This window comes from Polyergus mexicanus, unplaced genomic scaffold (genome assembly GCF_030449975.1).
Source record: "Polyergus mexicanus isolate NDT 795.1 unplaced genomic scaffold, iyPolMexi1.0 SCAF_3, whole genome shotgun sequence".
In the NCBI taxonomy this organism is placed as follows: domain Eukaryota; kingdom Metazoa; phylum Arthropoda; class Insecta; order Hymenoptera; family Formicidae; genus Polyergus; species Polyergus mexicanus.
In genome coordinates this window covers 6,645,795-6,671,590 of record NW_027223323.1, presented here as the reverse complement: position 1 = coordinate 6,671,590, position 25,796 = coordinate 6,645,795, and the positions used below count along the sequence as shown (strand labels likewise).

Genomic DNA, 25,796 nt, shown 5'->3' with positions numbered 1-25,796 from the left:
GTCGTCGTACGCAAGCTATTCTTCCGCCGCGTGTAAAAGACTCGGCCATTTCGGTGTATCAAAACGCGCGCGCGCGCTCGCGCGCGAGACGAGCCTAATTTTGTAAGCCGAAAAAAAGTGTGATCCGTGAGCATCGATCTTATCATTATCACGCGAGTCGGGATTTACGATTGGTCCCGTCTGACAGGTGCGATTACGGCGATCTGTCGATTGAAACTCCGTCAACGGAATTACGAATTTTTCTTATCCTTCATTAGTATTGATCCGGAGTTGCGAAACCGAACAGAAAGGTTCTCGTCGAAAGTGTTTTTATTATTATTTTATTTTTTTTTTATTTTTGGATACCTTATCACATTGGCAAATCTTCCGATTTCGATTCTTTCCTTAAATCCTCAAATTTCTATATCGTTATGTCACCAGATGCTTAAATTCCATCTGGCATCCTCGGTTCCTGAAATCCTCAAATTTCTTTTGCCATTATTAAAGATTGATCTTAAGATCTTCTTAAGATCTTTGTGTTCTGAAATTTTTCCGACATAATCATAAATCTTACTTGAAAAAATTTTTTTTTCCTCGATTTCGAAATCTCATTCGCGAATATAAATGTTAAAAATTTTTAGAATCTCAAATTTTCAAACTCTCTCAATCTTCGGTCTTCTTCGATCGTTAAATTTCCGTAAAATCATCAATCTTAAAGGCATTTTTTTCACGCGCGTTGTTACCTTCCCTTTATTCCCATAAAATCTTCATAAATACATATATATATATATATATATTCACACTTCACGACTACGTAATATTTACTTGAAATCCACATCATAATATTTTCGTGTTGGATCCTCGAGTGCCTGAAAGTGCGCGAATAATAACAGAATGATGGATTGATCGATCGGAGCGACTATCCGGAGATTCTCCCGGTATCTCCCGACATTCCGACGGTTATCGCTCGTATGAGAATAGTAATCGCCGGCATCGTCATTGATCGCCGATTATCTTCAGTGGACCATGTTGGAATTCTCTGTGCAACATGCTGAAATCGGTACGTATGTAAATACGCGCGACGCGATGCGTGTACGGAATAACGGCAAGGGAACACTTTCTCGGACGTACTTTTGCAACCGCCTGCATTTCTTTTCTTACTTCCTTTCTTCCTCTTGTATCAATATACCGGGCTTTCCCAAGGTCACATGTTTTGCATTGTTAATTAATTGCAATATTAATCAAAATTAAATTATTGTATTAATTATGTTACGCTATTAATAATTTATTAATTATTAGTGTCATCAAAACTGAAATATTAATCGAATATATATATATATATATATATATGTAAATAGAGATGAGATTATTATTATTATTATTATTATTGAGTAAATCAAGATAAATTTTTTAACTCAATTAATTAAAATTACATCAACAATAAATAAGTATTTGTAATAAGTAGCTTTTATATTTACCTCACTCCTTTTCTTCCCTCCAATTAAAATAAAATTTCTTTTTATTTCTTCCAATTTTTCCATAAATTATTATAATTTATTTGTACAAGTAATTACATTTGATTTTTCTCAAACTCGAGTATGGTTACATTATAAACAAATAGAAGGAAGACCAATTTATTAGAGAAAGTTTATAGACAGTGCAACGTACGAATCCGCTCTGTTCCGGTATTCAGGCTTGAAGGAAAAAAAAAAAGGAAAAAAGGTCAGCTTATAATTAGCCTAATTATAGAGTAGTGCGAAATTCTGTGAATGCAACAACCCGTTGAGCACCCTTTCGCGCGCGAATGCCATGCTTGCACAATATCGACAATGAATGCACGTGCGTGGAAGTTGTCAAGAGGGATTCTCAATTGAATGATCGCGATGTTATCTTGTTAACTGCAATTGACTTTATTACTCTTTGCCTTCGATATGCTCTGTCTACATTTTCTAGAATGTAATACCTACACTTTATAAAGCTGTCGTTATCAGAAAGACGCGTCAATTCTTAATCCGTCTCTTTCCTAACATCTATTATATATCGGCTCGTTTACATTTACGCAATGGAAGAGAAGTTTACGAGATATGAGACATTTTTAAAAACGTGATATATATCGATAAAAATATCATAAGATTAATTGATTTCTTTATTATTTTGTCTTAATATTTTTACACGCAAAGCATGTAAAAATAATGTGTAATCTTAAATCCACACTCGGGGTCTTATTATAACATTTTTACATGTTTATTGTGACATATGCTGTCATAATCCATTGCTTCATTTCTCGATGGGATCAGTTTATGCGATACTTTGTAACGTTTCTTAAAAGAAAAAAATTTAAGTAGCATCAATTTTTAAATCGGAGAAACGAAACGATCATAAAATTAGTCCTTCGTCTTCTATCCAATCAAGATAAATTTTAGATGATTTTCTTAAATTTTATTAATGAAAAAGATTTATAACACAGAAATATAATATATTTTACTTTATTAGGGAAAGGATTACGTGCTTTACGAAGAAAAAAAATGTATTACATTGATAAAGGCGATCAAAATAAACTTTAGTTCAATAAAATTTCAATTTGAAAATTAAATGAAAAAAAAAACGAAGTTATATTCTCTGCTTCGCGACAACTGTGTAATGTTGTCTTGCAATATTTGAATTATGAATGCGCTAGCGCATGTTGCAAATAACCAATTACATTATGACGTATGCAGATGAAAGCCGGCTGTAACCACACACGTTGTTACCATCGACTTCCCACCGTTCACTTACGTATGTATTTCACCTTTTCCATTTCTCTTCTTATTCATTCCCGTCTTTCGTGTCATATCGCGCGTGTAGTATCTTCGCAACGAGCGATGATTCCTGTCGTCCAAGTACGCAGCCCAAATAGCGAACAAGTCGGCAAGATACACGTGACGGACATTTAAATATTCAAATATTGTCATAAGCGAATATTATTTCCATACCCTTGAAAACTTATACGGGGTATCGTATAAACTTTTCTCGAAAGATACTCGAATAATTGTTTATATAAATTGTTTATATAAATATCTACATATTTGGATATTAATGCACGTGAACACTTTGATGTCTAAATATTATAATATCTTGACAGTCGAAGAGTTCAATAATTCGACACTAAAACAATAATCGACATTTGACGTTTAGATATTAGATTATTTGAATAATAATAGACTTGAATATATTTCGATAAATTCTAGATATTTATACGTGACATTCCCGTGAAAATATATTTTTAATAAATTCTCGAAATAATTATATCTCCAACTTGAAATTCCCATATTAATTCGCTCCATTTTATTCCGACGATGCGAGACGATGCGCATGTTAAAAATCGACTTTGAAGACTTTCTATAATCCCCGAGATCGCCTCTCACCGTCTTTCGCGATCGCTTGCGGCATCGCTTACAGCTCCATTCATAAAACGCAAATAATCTCGACGTCCAGGGGCGTCGCGCAAAAATTTTTGATGGAAATCGCGGAAGCAGAAAGATTTGAAATCTTATCATAAATCAAACGAAAAGTATTACACAATTTCATGTATTTCTTTCTATATTTTTAAAAACTTAATGTATGTATGTATAAAATGGAATTGTATACAATGACTCATATTTTATACATAATTTAACATTTTTATATATAATTTAAAAAATTAAAAAATATTAAATTTTCGTGTTTTTTTTTTTTTTTTTTTTTTTTTTTTTAAGAAACCGTTATTTTGATTCAAAAAATTAAGCTACTCTATTGAATATATTCAAATGCATGGAGGTAATCATTATTAAACAAATAAAATTCATATTGTGCAAAAATACGTAAAATATTATTACGGATATTGTTTTTTTTTTTGTCACAATAAAATTAATAACGTTTTGCTGTCAGTTTTACGCCGATACAACATTAGATACGATCAAAGTGATAAAAATGAAACGAAAGTTACTTTTTTTGCGCGCGCCCCTGTATGAATTTCCAAATGCAATCGATCCGCTGAATAATGATGTCGGATGATTGCAACATCCTTTCGAAATTACTAACGCACGAGGCTTGTTTAAGTAAATCATAGGCCGCTCGTGTCGATTTCCAGTATGCTAATGTCACTTAAAGGCATCAATAACTTCGTAATGTCAGGTGATTAAAAAGTCCAAGGGCCAACAAATTAACCCTCAATCTCGTAATTTGGTTAGCCGGATCATTCGATGATTTTTTTATTTTTTTATTTTTTTTTTTTTTTTTTTATGTAGCTTCGATATTGACTCATATATAATGTGTAAATTATCAAATATGTTATTATAATGTTTTATCCAAGGATAAAAGATAGTATTAAAATATTCTTCGAATATTATTACAATATATTATCATTGCGATTACCCTGTTCGCACACGAATTTATATTAAATAAATTCTCATAATATCACTTCTGACATCATTTCAATTGGAATGCAAGGGGGAGACATTTTACATCGTCGTCACGTAATCGACACATTATTCTGAATTCTTATAGAAATCCGGCACACGCAATCCGATAATATACGCACGTGCGAAACTCGCTGGATCTCGATCGTCAATCCGGTGCGATCGATAATTAGTATTTATGGATATTAATTACAAAGAATTGCTTGTAATAAGAAAGAAAATGTCTTGTCGAGACAAAAAAGACTTGAAGGAGAAAAAGGGAAAGAAAAAGATGTAGGTAGAATTTCGCAATTCATGAAGGAGTGTAAACGCAGAATTACACGTGCCCATTATCAGTAAAATGCTCGAGTCTTTTTTGTCAGTATTTCCTAATGGAAGAAATAATCTACAAGTGATTCAGAGGAATAACGGTGCTGAAAGTATTTAAAAGTTCAAAGTACAATATTATCTTCATGAGCGATTGTTCGCTTCGATTTATGACAAGAAAACCATCCGAACTATGCCTAAGCCGATCTTTCGCTGAGCTTTTAATATATTAGGTGTACAACTTTGCTTCCGCCGTTTTTTTCCCGAAATTCGAGGCTTTATTGTAAAAAAAACTGGTTATTGCTTGTTGAGTCACTCCCAATGATCGTGCCAATTCTTTTTGACTTTGACTCGAGTCTTCATTAAGTAATGCCTCCAATTTTGCATCTTCGAAAACCTTCTCTCTTCCACCGCTATGCCGGTCTTCGACGTGAAAATCACCGTTCTTGAAGCGTTGAAACTACTCACGACACGTTCTTTCACTAATAGCGGATTCACCATAAGTATTTGAGAGCATTCGATGAGCCTCAGCCGCAGATTTCTTCATATTGAAGCAGAAAATTAAAACCTCCCGCAAATGACGAGAATTTGGCTCGTAAACTGACATTTTCAATCGAGAATAACTTTATGATGCAGACACAAATCGACTAATGTTTCTATGGTGTTATGTTGACAGATGCCCAAGTTTATTGCATGACGTCTATGATCTATTTATTTCGACCACTACTTACCGCTAAAGCCATCTATAGGAAAACGGCGGAAGCAAAGTTGTACACCTAATATTTTAAGATTGTTAAAAATAAGACTTTCTTTTTTCATGTACTTTCTCGTTTAAGAATTCGAACAATTCTTTGAAAGTAATTCGATATATTTGATTGAAATCTATACTAATCATAAATTAAATTTATACAAAAAAAAAGAAAAGAAAAACTTTTAATAAACCTTTAAATTATTCAGCTGTTCGAGTAAAGAAATAAAAACTGATAAATCTATAATTAAATGTTTTTACATGAATTTTCAACTATTCTCGCAAAGCGAGATCTACCTTGTATCATAGGATTTTCCAGTTCGAAACAGAGCCTTTAATGATCCATATCTATAATTATTATATGGAACTGGATTTATCGTGGACTTTGTTTTGTATTGAAAACACAGATTGATCTCGTTTAAAGCAACGGACAATGCGGAATTCGTGTTCACTGATGTAAAGGCTTGCTTGTTTACTTATATATGCATTAATTATTCATTGTAAAAATTCTACTTTTCGAAAAGAACTGTTGAAGAGGAATGCAAATGAAAGAGAGAAACAAGTGTGCGCTCAGTCCATTATTCGAACTGGTTACTACGCGAATTACAGATTGTTCGGATGCAGGCAATAAAGAGAAGCTCACCTTGAGGAAACGCTGCGGCTCACGTCTCGATTCATTGAGGACATCTCATCGTCACGATCGAGATGATCCTTGAACCGGCTGCTGTATTTTGATTCAAGAAGGCTGCCGTGTTCGATCACATTCGCGAAATTTTCGTATGTCTATGGGGCGCACAATCGTACCCCATAGAAGCGGATAACATACAGGGTGTATATATATACAGGATGTAACGGAGCGCCCGTATCGGCAGTTTTTTGAGGAGACAAGGCATTTTCGTGAAAAATGTTTCATGCAAAAATTGTAGAGCTCAAAGTGGCGCATTAGATAATAATATTAGTATGACCTTGAATAACACCGTCAAGGTCTTATAAAAATCACTTTGAATTTTTCGAATGGAAACTCCTATTTTTCATTACACGTTCTCGTAGCTTACCTCGAGAGCTTCTCAAAACACTACAATAAAGTATTTTAAGTACTCTTTGAGCTATTTTGTATTTTAATCTGAGACATTTTGATATAAAAAAATAAAATATCTCGTGAAATATTTAGTTCTCGATAATCTTACCGTAATTTTATGTACAGAATAATGAGACAAATCAATTGGTATAAAAAAATAATTGTTTTCAAGAAAATTATTATACTTACAATGTATTTTTTTAAATCGTTATTCGTTTTTTTTCTCCACCAATTGATTGGTCTCATTATTCTGGATATAAAAGTATTACGGTAAGATTATCGAAAACTGAATATTTTACGAAATATTTTAATTTTTATATCAAAATATGTCAGATTAAAATATAAAATAACTCAGAAAATACTTGAATGAAAAAATATTTTATTAGTTTATTATAGTGTTTTGAAAAGCTCTCGAGATAAGCTACAAAAATATGCAATAAAAAAAGTGATTTTTACATGACCTTGACGGTACTATTCAAGGTCATACTAATATTATTATATAATGCTACTTAGAGCTCTACAACTTTTGCATGAAACATTTTTGTGCAATGTGTAATAATTTCGTCGTTTGAAACGCCGTCACGCGTGTAGGTTGTATCCGCATTTAAAGCCGGGATTTGCTAATTAACGCGAGTAGCGTACGATTTACTGACGCATCACGACAGTTATATGCACGTGAATTAAACTGTAATGCTCAATCAGGTGCAATCCATAATAGGTGTAATTGCGTGCCAAATTCCGGCAATGATTCAGAAGTTGTTTTTGGCCGATTAAAATAGGAACGATTTGAGAAATTCTTTTAAAAAAATTGACCTCACGCACAAGACGAAATAACAGATCAAATTCGAGAATTTTACTTTATTAGATAAATATACATATAATAATAACTGTATCTGTTTAGAGTACGTAAATTCGTAAGGCGTATATACTCTTAATGTGTGACAGACGGTATATAATTCTATTACACTAAAATTGTAACAATCAAGTAGGCAAACGTGCTTAATTTCATTTCATCCCGGCCTTTTATCCGCAGGGTCCAGTCAAAGATCACGGCGCATAAATAACTCCAACAAAGAGCTAATTGTCACGGGACTCCTCTGTACTATAATTTATATAGTTTAATGGACGTCAATGTCCGTCAACGGGAGGAAGTCATCGCGATTGTCCCAAGGGCACATAACTTTACGATGCGACTCGCATTAATAATCGCGACCCCCCCTCCCCCCTCCCCTCCCTCCACCCTCTTCTGTGTCCCTGCCTTCAATGTCTCCCTAATATAAAATGGTAGGTGGTCACACTTACTGATCTTATTTTGCTCTTTCCATATCTTTGTTGCAGCACTCTCTACAGCCACCGAGGATGTGGGAGACGGGTCCCAAGGGCACGAAAACGACACCGGTGAGTCTCTCGATAAAAAATTTTGTGTTTCTCTTTTTTTTCGATCTTTTGTTTTTTTCTCGCGTTACGAATTCGAAACAGGTAAATTTTAAAAGATTTTATGACAATCGTTAATTTTACAAAAGAGAGAGAGAGAGAGAGAGAGAGAGAGAGAGAGAGTTGTTAATGATAAATTTTATTTCTCTCTGAATCGACTCTCTATTACATTGGTCTTATTTTAAGACCATGAATTAAATACGTAGATATATAGTTTCTGTACGATTTTAGTATAATTTGAAAACCGATGAAAACTTTTAATTACAAAGTCAAAAATTATTAATTATACAAAGAAAGATAAGATTAATAATTTTTCGTAGTTTTTTTTTTTTTTTTTTTTTTTTACGCCGAATACAATTGCAGTTTTTAGTTTGTTGACATTTGGCGCAGCGGTCGAATGCTTTAGATTTCCAGTGAATGACTAGATTAATGCTAAAATAATAAGACACACGTAATTGATGCATTCGACTGATGGAACGTGCGGCTACGTCAATTGAATCACGATTACTAATTATAAGATATAATTTACCGTATTTGTTTAGTATATTCGAATATACAATAATATCCAATTTTCAATACATTATTAAGGATGTATACTTGCTAAATCAATATTTTTGCAACAAAAGCGAATATATCTCTAGAAGTTCTGTCATTAACTCGCGACAGCGAATGATTAATTAGCGCCTGTACGAGACAGTAATTCTTTCCGAGAATACACGAGCACGAATGTCTGTCTAATTTCACGTAAATAAAGGATTGGCTGTAAATAAAGTTTTTGTTACTGTGACAAACCAGCTGTCATAGTAATAGTCCCCCACATATGCGCGCATGCAAGTTTTTGCATTGTGCATTCACAAAGAAAGAGTCACGTCAAATTTACATGAAAATTGATTTTTCACTTTTTTATACAATACAATAACTTTGATCTCATTTGAAAGATAATTTAATTCTCTACAACTTTTCTTTCGGTACTTTTTTTGTTAAAAACGCATACTTTCCCCGATATTTTTAGAAATGTAAAAAATAATCGTGACTTCGGAGATTTTTGGGCGCTAACTTCTTAAGGAAGCATTTTTTGACCCATGTTTATAGGAAATTTTTGGTTCGGTATTAAATTATCTTTTAAATGAGATCAAAATTATTGTAGTTCGCTCCATAGGTTTTGAAATAAACCAGTTAATAATCAATTTCACATGTATCGAAAAGTGTTTTTTCGGCTATTGACGGTTATTCGAAAATCTATGGAACGAAGTATTGTAATAAATAAGTTTTATATAAACATGGGGCTACACAAAAACGAAAAAAATATATGGAAGTCCTTTTGCAATTATGAGGAGAGCTTTAAATATGTAGATCATAATGTGAGATACACGTATTCTTTTATAAATCCTTTCTCATCTAGGAATTAAAACGATCTCTCGAACGTGATTCGATATATCTGATTTCGAATGAATAACATCGAAGTTATGAAATATAGAAAAAAAGGACTATTTCAGACAAAATTTTTATAACTTGCGTGTCAGTAATTATCTTACATTTTTTATTATATTACATAAAAACTAAATGGTAAAAAATTTCAAATTTTTTCATCAATATCATACTTCTCAATAAATTGTAATTATTTTTAATTGCGTGTCTTTTATACACAATTAATTTCATTATTTAAGGTGACATTTGCTTATAATCGTATATAAAATCATGTAAGTTATAGTATAAAAAGATATTGAAGAGACGTGTGAGAATCATCACTGAAACCCGAGATCTCTATCGATCAGCTGTTGAAGCTGTCACTACACGAAATCACGTGTCATTCCATTTGAGTTCAATGCATAGAATTGTAACTCTGACGTCCTCTAGCGAAGTATTCACTCGTAACATGTTGAATGTACTGTAGGTAAAACAGAGATCCTTCTACTGGTTAGTTGATAATATATCTTCTTATAATTTTCTTATCGACTTATGATACTTATGGTAAGTTTTCAAATTTTGCAGCTGTTGATCATATCTGATAATATTATTAGATGATATTATTTATCGTGCTTTATCAATATTATTATTTAATTGCATTTAGTATATTAATCAGCTTCTTATGTTTATTGCACGATCTCTCTCTCTCTCTCTCATTATCATTAAATATTATTTAACACTTATCCATACATTATAGTATTTTAATAATAACTTTACAATTTATATCATAAATAATCATTGTCTTCACTTTTTTTAAATTAATTAAATAATAAAATTTGCAAATGTTATAATAAAGATATATATATATACGTAACTAAAATAAAATAAATATATAATATACGTAACTTATGTAATACGTTTAGCGCTCGACATAAAAGCTGTGTAAACAATGCAGAAATCAGATATCAAAATTATTTCAAGTAGAGACGCAGTTAATGTTGCACACGTGGCAAGATTGCGTAAGATTGCAATCTTACGAATTAATCACTTGCGAAAACTTAACTTAATCGGATATTTAAAATATTTTAAAAAATTTCACGGTTATCTTTAACAGAGTTATCAATAATAATTCGATATTATATCTAATATAGAAGCATATTAATATCTAGAATGTTTAAAAATAGAAGAAGAGGGCTTATGTACTTTTGTATCTTTTATATAATATCTTCGTCGCTCTTCTCTATTCTCCTCTTTTAAAATTTGACACAAATTTCCAAAATATTAGCAGCAAAAGTAGTTTTTGTAGTTTGTTCCTAAATTTTAAATTAAGTATATAGCTAAAATTTTATTTATACATATTTCAAGTGTTTCCCGGTTTTAACACAGTTTTGAAAAAGAATCCTCGGATCTTTGATTAGAAAGAAAAAAAATTTATCATACATTATATCTTTTCTTTTTGATTACAAAAAAATTATATGAGGCATCTCACACTTTGTACAAAGTACAATGAGCAGCAACTTTTTTTTATAACATCATTTTTGTGCAAAACATTCTTATACATAAAAGCAGCAACTGTAATAGCTCATCTTTTCTCTTTCAAGAGTTTTTAGAAAAACAAATATATATATATATATATATATATATATATATATATATATAATTTTTAATTTTTAATTACTTATACACTATGATACTATATATTATGATACTCTCTTAATTTCTGAGACAATAATGCACTATCTTCAAGAATGCCACTAAAAATATTGTCTATTGAATATCGAAGTATCTCGGACATAAATATAATAAATACACAAATATGCACAAATATTTGCGCATCCTTAAACAATACTTATACTGTATCGGTTATCTGTCTTGTTAAACCGCCTTCTGCGGTTCAATTGTCGCTTAACCTCCGGTCTTAACGAGGCTTGACAATAAACGCCAACTGCTCTGGTGCTACGCAATACTTACGTTTTCCAATCGAGAAAAGGCAGAAAGAGAGATCATTTTGATTTTTGACTCAAAAACGGATAAATAAAATTTCAATATAAAAGTTCAATAAAAGCATACTAATGAGATTTCCTTCTTAGAGATTTTAAGTTTTTTTTTTTTTTTTTTTTTTCCGAAGCATTCAAAAACTTGCCGAAAGAGATAAAACTTGCGCAAATATTTTAATAAGAAAAAAATTAAAGGTTTAAAAAAAATTTCAAGATCAAGAATATATATATAGTTAAAGATTCTTCTCTCTCTCTCTCTCTCTTCTCTCTACGTGGAAATAATTTTCTTTTAGATGACTTTTATTATTATACATTTCATAAGAATGACGTCGAAAATGCTGCAACACGTACTTTGTCAAAGATCTATCGTCCAGATAATCCAATGTTGATTTCCTGTTAATCAAGCTCCTTCGTTTAATCGAGTTCGCTTTTTCTTCTTTTCCGCCTGTATTCATTCAATATTTATTCAAGTCGCACGTAGTCGGCAATTCAATGTCGAATCGTTGAAGAATTATTATATATCGATATTAATCATTAACATAATACATCAGGCTTTCATCAACATACTGTTTACGTCATCACCAATAATGTGCCACATTAATGGAAATTTGTATGCTTGATAATTTGAAAAAAAAAAAAAAGAGAAGGCGAATTTGTCAAAATTACATAATTGGCGATCACAATCAAACGTTGCGAAAATATTTACATTATCATTTAATTATTTTTGAAAGCAAATAGATAAGGCAATGAAAGAGTCGATATCTTGTTAGAGATATTTTTTTTATATTTTATTTATTATATTTATTTATATATTTTATGTTAGAAAATTGCTTTATTCCATCAAGTTAATTATACGTCGTATCCTTAATGAAGTCGCTTGTAAAACTGTTGTTGTCATTTAATTCGCAAGTCCTCGTCCTAATTCGATCATTAAACGCTGCAACGAGACATAATGGTATATCGCAAGCTTAGGGGGAATAGGGAAGTGGTCCATGTGGTACACGAGCATGGCACGTGCGTCTCGCTCCCGCGAGACAAGTTTAGGTTTAGGTTTCACGTTCGACAATCGTGACTCTTTTTTTTCTGCGCGCGCGTCCACTCGAAAGGATGTGACGCGCGTAATTGGTTCTAATTGGTTAACCAATTGCCACAACCAATTGGCCGATGGAAAGCTAGTCTATTAGATTTAAACGAGCATCGAAACTGTTTGCGCGAATAATGGATCATGCGAATGAAAGTATAAGCAAAAGCAAAAAAAAAAAAGAAAAAAAAAGATATACATTTATTTTATATAATAATAAGGATTAAAATAAATTTATTTTATCCTACGGGATAACATTTAAAATAAGCAACATTATAATTCGCGAACATTATAGTTTGTTTCTTAATTAATTTTAGAATCAATCATGATGTTGGAATTGACAAACGTTTTACGACTATAATCATTTTGTTTTATAATATCATTTTCGAGAAAATTATTATTTTTTTTTTTTTCTCGTAGAAACTTTATCGGGGAACAAGGACTTTCGAATTTTCAATTCATTAAAATAAAAATTCTATTAAAGCAAAGATTGTACGCTCGAAAGGGAAGAATAAGATTCTTCTTCTACGTAAATTCTTGCGAATGCTCGACAGATTTTTAAGCTCGTACGAATCTGTAATCATGAAATGAAATTCGGATATTTAGATCGGGATATCTAATCGTCGAACACAGAGTCGACGGAAATTATAACGGTTGACCTCGGAGCGCCTAGCAACAAGTATGGGCAATGTCCTCTCGAGAGATGTGATGATCCCTATGCTCTTCCACAAGATGTCCAGGTTCTTATATCGTATTAGGTATACTGATCGAAGTATTCGGGTAGTCGCTAAAAAAAGAATATTAACAATTTATATATATATATATATATATATATATATATATATATATATATATAAGTCTTCCAACTAATGACTAACTTGGGGAAGAAAAATCTTAAAAATTCTACAAATGCTTCTAATTTTTTTTAGAGATTTTTAGAATTTTATTCCAGATTGTCGTCTCTATAGAGTAATCCTTTAATTTTCATGCGGTGGAATATTTCCGATCCACGTACGTGACTGTGAACGTAAGACACTGGAATTTAGTTGTGTACGTTATAACTCGAGACGCGTGCAACCGTGTGCAGCATCGATGCAACCACGTGCACGACCTACCTGGCAGATATTTCGACAATTTGCATGAGCTTGCAAACATTATCAGCATCTTCGATTCTGAAATCTGATCTTTTCAAGCGTGTCGCTCGAAAAGCTCGACATACAAAGCCAACAATTTTTTTATTCGAGAATAAAAAAATTCCCGGATAGAAAATATGAACAGAGCAGCTGTTCTCATTGATCATGAATTAATATCCCATACAGCACAGAACATTGCAATTACATTGCAGTAATATTACAATCTTGCAAGTTGCGATGTAATATTGTTGAGATATTATTGGAACATATAATTGTAATATTTTATGAGAATGTTACAGCAACATTTCAAAAACATTACAAAAAACAGTTTTCGGTAATCACGGCAGTCACGATGATTACATAAAGCTTGCAAAGAGCGGCTAATAAGATTAAAGATATAACTATTTTTATCAGTTTAATTTATCCGATACAATCCCAACACAGGGAATTCAGATATTGAACTGATTGTTCAGTAATCGGATACATAAATATCCAAAAAAGTTAAAATTATTCGTTAATTGTCTACTTAAGATGTAAAATAGAGTCTAATATCTATATAAGTAAAATTTTAACTTTTATGAATGAAATTATTTAATCATTACTATTTTCTTAAACTTGTAAATTATTTAGAAAATAGCGATGTTAACTAGATAACAGGAAATTGTTAAATAGTTTCCATTCTTATATAAAACCAAAAATTTGATAATAATTTTTTAATATGCACGATATTTCAGATTTTAATAAATAAACTTCGAGAATATATACAGACATCCAAGAGAGAGAAAACTCGTAATTGCGTAAATTCACAATCTTCTTTTCTTATTTCTCTTGGACGTCTTTATATATTTTCAAAGTTTATCTATCAAATTTAAAGCGTTCTGCATATTTGTAGCAACGCATTTCAATATTATAGATACATTGCACCGTAACATTACTGTAATATTACATTGTAATATTTCTAAGGGCGGACATTTCAACGTTGCCGCAGACTTGCAGTAACATTGGAGAAACATTTCGCAATTTCCATGCAATATTACAATGTTTCAATGTAAGGTCTATGCAATGTTTCTGCAATCTTTCGGTGTTTTATGGATATCTATCTAATTTTAAGAGACTTGGATTTTCAAAAAAGAAAAATTTTAATTTAAGATTTAGTTATCACATACTTACTTTTACACTATTAGTCCCAAATGACTTCCGGTTGACGTATCTACACCGTTGTCAAGGCCACAAAGCCATAAACATTCTGACCTCCGGGAGGTTTTAACCGTCGTTCATTGTTTAGTAAAAGATCATTGACAAAGAAACTTTCATGCAGATCAAAGTTTGAACATAAAAGAGCAATAATAATTTCAGAGTATTAGACACATTGTATATAAGTATTACCTATACCGTACACGCACTTAGGAAACACGCAAGTCTTTATACAGGGTGTTCAAAAATGTCGAAGATTAAAAATGCGTAGAAAAGTTTTTACACGCATTTACAACAATTGGCGCGAAGCGAGATGTAGCCTGGATACTTTTAAGATTTGACGAGATTTTTTACTATAATTACATGGTTTCACATGGGTTTGCAACTTTTTGCATATGTAGAAATTTATTTTTGTCTGCGTATGTGACGTTTCGCGTAGAATGTTGCAAACCCATATGGATGAACCATATAATTATAGACTTCCTCACACATACATGGAAAGCGCCGGGCGATGTGGGTCGAATTATATATAGGATGTTCAAAATAAATTCATTGCTTGAACAGCCGAATTTTCATTTGTTAATAAGTTTTTATTAAGAAACGAGCGGCAATTAATATCTCTTCTAGATTATACTCGGAAATTTTACCTTGACAATGCGGAAATCGTCTGATGATGACGGTGTAAATTACATAATGAGAGGACAGAGGTAAATAAATATTTACCTTGTACTAATTAAAAATATTGATCTTCTTGTAAATGTATTTTTTACTAATCTTACCATTTATCTCCGTTCTGTATAATTTAAACGTAATTATGTTCGTTATACGAATGAATTTACATATCAGCATCGTACTGCCTTACAAAATCGGCAATCCTGTGATTTTCCAACCGCACGTTCCGATGACAAGTTGCAAAAGCATTGCAGGAATTGTTCGCGAAACCTTTAATGCGCCGCCATCGATAACTTCTACCTTGGCTGCCGCTTAATTATGGAGAATGAATCGCCCGTTCGAACGATCACGCCGTTACGTCAGTAGAAAACGTGATTTTCGTTGCATCCAATGTTTAGTCAATGTTAGCTCTAAAGCGCATATTCTATCGAATTCGGCAAAATTAATATATTTCGTTTACGTCAAATCTCCGTCAATGCAACGTACGGCCTTTTTGCCGAATATTTTTGGCGATTCTCAATTCATTACAATAATTATATGTACAATGATACTAGACGAAAAAAGCGTATTAGCCTTTGTTTTCGAGCGAGAGAGACAACAGGTATATTGACCGCGTACAAAATATTTATTCGCAGACGTACAGTCCTCTCAGACATCTGACAAATAATCTGACATATTTTGATATCAAAAAATTAAATATCTCGTAAAATATTTAGTTTTTCATAATTTTACCGTAATACTTTTTTATGCACAGAATAATGAGACAAATCAATTCGTGTAAAGAAAAAAATTAATAATTATTTTAAAAAATATATATTGTAAATAATTACATACTTTTTCTTCAAATAAATTTTTTTTTTTTATACTAATCGATTTGTCTCATTATTCTGTAGATAAAAGTATTACGGTAAGATTATCGAAAACTAAATATTTTACGAGATATTTAATTTTTTATATCAAAATATGTCAGATTAAAATATAAAATAACTCAAAAAGTGCTTAATAAAAAAATACTTTATTATAGTGTTTTGAAAAGCTCTCGAGATAAGCTACAAGAATATGCAATAAAAAATAGGGGGTTCCATTTAAGAAAACATCGATCACATTGCCTTGGCCTTGAAAAGGTCGCTCAAGGTCAAGTCCATATTTTCATCACGTGTCCCCCTCAATATCCTACAGCTTTTATCCGAAACATTTTTCCATATTTAAAGCCGTTTTCGAGATCCAGGGGTGAGGGTCAGACTTTAGACATACCCTGTATAGATATGTGTTGGACTTAACGAACCGTGTCGGATTCAATGGGATATCCACTTTAAAGTTTATGAGTTTCTAACGAGAAAACGCAGGAAAAAGGATTAATCATTTTTGATTTTTATAAATCTATAAAAAAAAATAGTTATTGAATATCCAGGCGAGAAAATAATTAGATTTTAATATAATTATTCCCGTGTATGATAAAAGTTTCAGATATAATCAGGAAAAACTTGAAAAATGCATTATATCTGTTTTTACATTAGTAATAAATAATATGTATTATTTTTGCTGTTAGTGGAAAACATGTGTAACGCATCTATAAAATGGTAATCAACAGATATTGCGTAACACACATCATTTATTCTTATTACCATCGATATTAAAACCGTGTTACTTTTTCGCGTTACTCTAATAATAATAATTATTATTATTATTAATAATATTAATTATTAATAATTATTATTAATAATTATTAATAATAATTATAATAATAATAATTATTATTATTATCTTATGAAACATTTAATGAATCAAATTACAATTCTTTCTAATATATATATATATATATATATGAAATTATTTAAAACAATTAAATATAACTATTGAACAAGTAACTATAACAGAAAAAAAATGGAATGAATTAAAATTACAAAAATGTAAAATATATCTTTAGTATCGCATTTAATTTAATTATCGTCTCGTTTTACTTGGTTTTACAACAATTATAATTATTTTCAATTGAAGATATGATAAAAAACAAATTTTAATTTCGCAAATTGACGACAATTTATAAACAATGATAAAGGCTTATTTATAGAATCAGTCATTTGTACGACCAGATCGATTATGTGGAAAGCTTACTCGTATATTTTGTTTATCTGTCGTAACATTGCGATAAGCACGAGTAAACACGATAAACCGGAATTAATTGCATTATTAGATCATCTTGTTTCTTGGGAATAAAAATGCTTATCTGATTTATCTACATAAATTTGATCCTCTTAGGCTTATTATAATATTATCTGAAGTTTCAGCTCGTTGATAATATTATAGCTATAGTGATGTTGTTTTTATGTAACGTCATTTTTTTTTTTTTAATTACATATCATATATCATCGTATTTCCCAATGCTTGTCACAATAAATAGTCAACATATTTTATCATTACTTTAGCGAGAACGAAAAAATTAATGAAATTCTTAATCAGCCAATTTGGTGTTATTTCATATGTATATCGTATTGCATAATAATGCAAATATTACATATTATATTGCGTAACAATAATATAATATATGGCATTAATATATTTAGAACGATTAACGCGAACGCGCTGACTGAAAAACATCTTTTAATAAATAATAAGCTTGTTCGTAGCCAGTTGTAAAACTTGTGATGCTGGCTGATTCTATTTTTCATATTATGATTTCGAGAAAATCCACTATCGAACAACAACAACAATAACAACGAGCAATCGTTATTAATAATATTTAAATTATCAATAATAATTTTTTTTTTTTGACAATATGATAAAACGACACGTAATAATATGTTGACATTTAAAATCAGTTACAAACTATTAGTTTTTTTTTATTTTTTTATTTTTTTTTTTTTTTTTATTTTAGAGATTCGCGAAATATAGAGATTTTTCTCTACACGACCAATTTTTCCCAATGCTTGCATATCGTTAAGATAATTTACGAAATACAAGTATTTCGTAGTTTCTTACAGTTTTGTCTGAAGTCGAAAAAAATGAAAAGTGACGAAGGTTCAAGATTCGATTCTTGAGTCAGATGTTTCCAAAGTATCTTGCAGCACTCTCTTTCGTGATCCTCTTTGGATCGACGAGATACTCCGAAAATAATGCCGCTTTCACCCTCGTGCATTCGAATATAAACTCCGCGCATTGCCAGGCCATAGCTCGAAAATAGTCGCAGCATTTAGGATGGCGAACAGTGGCTTTTAGAGCGATGTCTGCACGTGTCGTGACGCAGGAATCTCCTCTTCGTTCCTTCTCTCGTCTTAATCTCGCGTAATCCGATTCGACTGACTTTTCTCGAAATAATTCTTGCATTGAATATATATAATTTGAATATATATATATTAGGTGTACAACTTTGGTTCCGCCGTTTTCCTATAGATGGCTTTAGCGGTAAGTAGTGGTCGAACTAAATAGATCATAGACGTCATGCAATAAACTTGGGCATCTGTCAACATAACACCATAGAAACATTAGTCGATTTGTGTCTGCATCATAAAGTTATTCTCGATTGAAAATGTCAGTTTACGAGCCAAATTCTCGTCATTTGCGGGAGGTTTTAATTTTCTGCTTCAATATGAAGAAATCTGCGGCTGAGGCTCATCGAATGCTCTCAAATACTTATGGTGAAGCCGCTATTAGTGAAAGAACGTGTCGTGAGTGGTTTCAACGCTTCAAGAACCGTGATTTTCACGTCGAAGACCGGCATAGCGGTGGAAGAGAGAAGGTTTTCGAAGATGCAGAATTGGAGGCATTACTTAATGAAGACTCGAGTCAAAGTCAAAAAGAATTGGCACGATCATTGGGAGTGACTCAACAAGCAATAATCAATTTTTTACAATAAAGCCTCGAATTTCGGGAAAAAAACGGCGGAAGCAAAGTTGTACACCTAATACATAACTTGAAATAAGATGACTTTAGTTTAAAATTGAAAAACAATTTTTTTTTTATTTTACTGAAAATTTCGAGATACTGTGCTATTGTGAATTTGACGTCCGACTTGATAAAAAAATAAAGATAAGAAAGATTATAAATTTCATTTATAAACTATGCACGATTTTTTGTGAATATAAAAAATTGTTTGGTAGAAATCTGAGAGATCCTATCGATATTATTTTCGCCGGTAACGATCGTGAAAAAGAGATCTGGAAACGTTTAGATGCGATTATGTAATGCAATAATATTTTGCAATAACTTTACTCAATAATTTACATTTGCTTCATATATTTCATTGATCCGAGGTCAAAACGTGAATGTTATTGACGGGGGGGCACACCTGTCGCCGTACGCGAAAACAATTTTGTTCGTTAGATCAGGAAAATCGTTGCCAGCTGATGAATATTACGTGAGAAATGTTAGTCCAAAGATTGTATTACGTAATATAAATTAATACTTTTGAAGGAACTCGATTCCTTTTCGATCTATACGAGCTCAAGTCGATTAATCCATCAATTGTAATCGATTACATTTATAAAATGTTTATGAAGTTATAAAAGAGAATCGAACGATTCGAGATGTCTTTCGATCAATCGATTGTCTTTACATTTTTCCTCGAGAAAAACAACGATATTACACACAGAGTGTGTTTTAATCTATAAGCAAGTTTTCCCCACTACTTCGTCTAACGTACGTCGATAGAGTCGGTAAGCCTTGAACGCGGACAACACGTCGTTCTATAATAATCCTCGATAAAAGTAAAATCGAGAAAGAGGGAACAATGGTTTCGGTGAAATCGTCCGATTAATTCATAATTCGTGCGAATTAATCGAGCGAAGTTATTGAAAGAATTATTCTGCAATCTGCCATCTATTATGACTAATTATTTATCGTCTTGATTAATTAATACGCAGTATGGATATGCCCAAACAGCTTATGATTCACGATAAAAAGTTTTTATTTATAATTCAAGAACAATTTTACATCCCGACAGTTTTACTAAGGAAAAATTGATCGTAGGTAACGGAAAATAAAAAATAAAAAATTCCACCGACACCAACCGAGGGATATCGTGTAATATCGTGGAATTGATAGAATGTAAAATTTATGAATAAATTTTGCCAAAGACGCAATCTTCTGCGTTTCTGTTTCTGCTCGGAATAAGTCGCGTCTCTCACTTTGTTCGCTATCAAAATCGTTTATTGATAAAGGCGCATATGTTAATTGAACCTTCACAGGTCACGTGGCCATTTAAATTCGCATAAAATTTAATCGTGTCTGTTTCTTTTTTGTTGTTTCAGATTCATATTCGTTGTCACATCTTGGTAAGTCCTCTCTCTCTCTCTCTCGCTCTCTTATTGCATGCATAGCAAATTAAACTTTTTAACCTGAATCTTTATTTAATTAAATTAAATTCAGCTTTATTTAAGTTAATTTAAGTTATTTTATATATTATTTTTTATTTTATTTATAATTATAAATAAGTATAAGGTATATCTCCAGATATTTTCCGTATCATTACGATATTGCATGCTTTTAAACTCTTGTCTCTCATTTATCTTATACTTTCTCTTTCACATTCGTATACACAAACACTCGCGCACGCTTGACACACACATTTCATTTCCATTGTATTTCATTTTATATCAATTTAGAATTTTAATACTTTTACTAAACTTATATTAATTTTATATACATATTTAAATCTTTTATATTAAATATATACTAATTATATTAATATATATATAAATATATATATATATATATATATATATATATATTTATTTATTTATTTACTACTAATAATAATAATTTAATTATTTCATAGTTTAATTATATTACGATTTGTTTTATCATATTATCAGTTTATTTTATTATCTCTATAATAATATATAATACTAAAAGATAAAAAAGTGAGACAAAAATTCACATTTTTCATCAATTCTGACCAGCGCAATCAAAAAATTCGTTTTAATATCAAATATATAGATTTATAAAATCTTTTTTGAAAATATTACAATTGAACTTTTGCAAATACGTCCCTGAAATTATTTGTTTAATTCTTTATAAGTAATATACATTCAAATATAAATTAACCGTGACGGATGGTTGCATACTAATTAATAAAGCGAGAAGATTATTTGCACAACTGCAACGAAAAAAAAAAAAAAAGGTCTGCGCGCGAATCATCTATTAGTTATATGTTAAGGCGTGATAAAATTTGATGGATTAGTATAATTTAGTCTCGCTTAAGAACGACTTTTTGCGCAAATTGAAAATTCCATGACGTTAAATATAAAAACTCGAATAAATTAATCGAGAATCGTTATTTCAAATATTATTTTCTAGATATACCCGATGAAAATAAATCGATTATCGAAAGAATCGAGAATGTATATTCCCGTAATAATTTCAAACCTTGTGTTAACAACATACAAAGAGAAAGAGATTTTTCTCTTTCATCTTTTTCTAACGAACTCAACTAAATTATTCTCAACCGATAATCGAAAAAAATCGATTGACCCTCTACAACGTTATATCACTTCTCGTAACATACAGAATTAATTGTGATAGTTATAGTTGCAGACTATAAGGCCTGTCGTCTGCCAAAATCATTCCAATATTACTGACCTGCATCATAATTTCACACGTGATCACGGATTAATTATCGTATTAAGTAAAAATTGATGTCGAGTGTTCGAAATCGAGATCATTTTCGGCATTGATCGGCGTCTCGATTGAATGTAGGTCGCCATGCAGGTCAGACGACAGCAATTCGCGATCGGAAAGGTCATGGCACGATCGTTATCGAACGAAAGGCCACACGAAAATAGACAACAGAGGTGCCCAATTGCTTTAACGGGACATCCCTTTTCAATTGCTCGTATTTAAACGAATACCAAAGAATTTAAGGCACCCTTTAATCTGTTCTTTTGTTTAAAATATCGCATGTTTTCTTCGTTCGAAGAATATATTGTCGAATTATACAGGATATATAGAATTAGACATATATCTCTCCATATTTTTATCATAAATTTATCAACGCATTTACAAAATTGGCGAAATATTGCATAACAAATGCATTTTAGCATTGCTAAAGTCTTATACATACAGCGTGTTTCATATAAGCATTTTTTTTCAAAAAAAAAAAAACTCAAATTATTCTTTTCTTTTAACAACGTAAAAATACTTGTGTTCATCTTATCTTTATCCATGTTTAGTTTCTATGCAGGAATAATCAGGCTCATCATACGACGTGCTTTGCTATGTGTAGACTGAATATTGTTATGTTACTATACACCCATACAGCACCGAAAGATTGCAGAAACGTTGCATAGACCTTGCATTGAAACATTGTAATATTGCATGGAAATTGCGAAATGTTTCTGCAATGTTACTGCAAGTCTGCGGCAATGTTGAAATGTCCGCCCTTAGAAATATTACAATGTAATATTACAGTAATGTTACGGTGCAATGTATCTATAATATTGAAATGCGTTGCTACAAATATGCAAAACGCTTTAAATTTGATAGATAAACTTTGAAAATATATAAAGACATCCAAGAGAAATAAGAAAAGAAAATTGTGAATTTACGCAATTACGAGTTTTTTCTCTCTTGGATGTCTTTATATATCCTCGAAGTTTATTTATTAAAATCTGAAATATCGTGCATATTAAAAAATTATTATCAAATTTTTGGTTTTATATAAGAATGGAAACTATTTAACAATTTCCTGTTATCTAGTTAACATTGCTATTTTATAAATAATTTACAAGTTTAAGAAAATAGTAGTGATTAAATAATTTCATTCATAAAAGTTTAAATTTTACTTATTTAATATTATCTTTATTTAATATTATCTTAATTTAATATACTTGTATATTTAATAATGTTATTTTACATATCGAGAGGAATTTCTTTATTTAATGAAGCTTAGAAATAAAGTCAGAGTTTCTCGTTTTTCGAACATTATCGATCGATTTATCGCATACGTCGATCGTTTTTACGAATTCGTCGTTATGTGTGTTCATATATCGTTTCCGTAATTTGTACAAGCAGTTAACAATAACTGTAAGCATTTAGATGAGCGACAGTGTGCGAGGCACTGAGAACTTTGATCAAAATTTACGACCCGGTCGCGATAAACTTGTGACACGCGGATACGCTAAAACTTTTTTTACAGAATATTATTTATCACAGAACTAAATTCACACGTGCATGTACATGGATATAAGATGATCAATCTAAATATATTTTCGTTAATCTGAATAAAAACATATCTAAGAAAGAGCTATTTGTTTTCGACAGACACTTCTTTTATAAGCGAGAAAATTTTTTTCAACATTTCAAAATCATGAAAATTCACGCACACACAGAGTTTATATTGTACAATTCTTATAAACGCATTACAATATAATTTTAAATAAAAACTTTTCAAACTAAAAGGTATATATCGAGCTACTTTTAAATTGTGAGCGAAACTTTTCTCGTGAAAAAATGTTTCAAATATTGTTAAAAATTTATCAAAGCTTGGAGCGATCTCTACGTATGTTTGAAAATCTAATAAAATAAAATTTCATTAAATTTTGACATTTTTTTCAAGCGCTCGATTACGTTGACAGACGAAAAGAAGCAAAACTGTCGATTCATTTTCCGATATCAAGGGATCACGTGAGATGTGATCAAAGTACAATTAAATAGCAATGTACAATAGTTTTACGACAATATAAATAATTGCGGGAAATAAAGAGTACGGAAGAGAATGGCTATCACGGCGGATACGCGTGAATCATTTAGAACGAGATTAAAGTCATCTAGTCATCGATTGATCACACAAAGAGCATAGATCAGATCAGCGAGTCATCCGCTGTTTTTCCTAGGAAACAATTTTACAGTTATACATATATAGAGAGTGTCACGTGGGAATTATTACAAATTTTTAAAATCAATTTTGGATAGGTTTGAACGAAAAGAGAATCTGTAAATTTAGAGTGAGACATCTTTTATTTAATGGATCTCGTTTCATAATCTTCACATAATTTCATTAATTTGATAAACACTATAGCACCTGTTTATTTTATTTTTCTTTATTCTAAGGAATTTTATTAATTGTAATATATTGCATGTTCAAAGGCCATTTACTTGTTACGAAACTGTCTCTCTCGTTACAATACATTAAATAAATTTATTAATAACTTATTAATCGCTTTTATATTTATTACAAGCATCTTATCCGTGAGCGATGCTGTTATTTTTAACAGGATAATCTAGCTTCTCGATTATACTATCATAAGTCGGATTACACGACAGCTGGATGATAAATTGCCCTGGTGCGATTATTCGGTTCAAAAGCTGCGAGATTTTATTTGCAACATTTTTGATTTTAAACGTCTCTCGCACAACTCTTGCATAAAATTTCACTTGCGCAAGATTTGTAGAATACGACAATGGTTGATAATGACGATGATAGCGAGGACATTTTCCAATTTTCTTATAAATTCCTTATGTCATCGTCGTTAGTGCTGAAAAACATGATTCGTTGAAAAACATCGTTTTCGCGTGACGGAAACTTTTGTGCGAACCGAATTTTCTATTCGTCATATTCGCGATGTTATTGCAATTTTCGAAATGTATTATTTAATAGAGGTATATGATAGAAAATTTAAATCTTATAGAAAATTATGCCAATTGAGAATAATTCTTTCATATGTTATTATATTGTAATATTAAAAAAAAAATTTATATCTAGTAAAGTATAATATGATTCCATATTTTGTGTACATGTGGAAGATATATATATATAACGAAAGATCTTTCTTTAGAGAAAGAAAGAGAGAGAGAGAGAGAGAGAGAGCCAAAATTTTAAGACGTCACCCTTCAATTTCTATTTTTAATATCGGATACATGTCCCCGAAGTCAACTTTCAACGACGCATTTATTCGAAATACTTTGACGACTTTACTCATTAAAATTAATCAAATAAAATTGATTCTTTATAAAAATGTTTGAAGAATCTCTGAAATATTGGATGAAATCGATCAAAAGTGTTGACACGTTTTAACGATTTTATTCGCTAAAAAATCGATGAAGTGCCCTCAAAGTCGATTCTCTTCGTAAACGAGAATCTTCTGAAATGTTCTGAGAATTATATTCAAGTCCATTTTGGCGAAATCGATAAACGTAAAGCACGAAGTTTGTTAATATTATAATGATTGCCGTTTGTGCCAAAGATTGGCATTGCCAACGGCGTCAGCTGATGGCAACCTGTGGGCTGGATTTACGACGATGTCGTCGTTACGTAGCGAGTGAACAAGTTCCAAATTATTCATAGACAAGACGTAGAACGTCTCATGGTCGGGATATTACGCTGATTCATGGAATAC

General features: G+C 31.1%; 1 protein-coding gene across 2 annotated transcripts in view; it reads left to right on the top strand.

The window, feature by feature from the left end:
- Positions 1–621: 621 nt before the first annotated feature.
- LOC138945255 (uncharacterized) overlaps positions 622–25,796 on the top strand; it is a 35,386-nt gene continuing 10,211 nt past the window's right edge. Inside the window, exons 1-3 of one of the 2 annotated variants that reach the window (XM_070316645.1) lie at positions 622–1,039; positions 7,886–7,945; positions 20,712–20,735. In XM_070316645.1, the coding sequence (XP_070172746.1) occupies positions 1,006–1,039; positions 7,886–7,945; positions 20,712–20,735 (118 nt within the window). In that variant the 5' untranslated portion in view covers positions 622–1,005. The remainder of the gene's footprint in view (positions 1,040–7,885; positions 7,946–20,711; positions 20,736–25,796) is intronic. The other variant, XM_070316646.1, reaches the window with a different exon arrangement.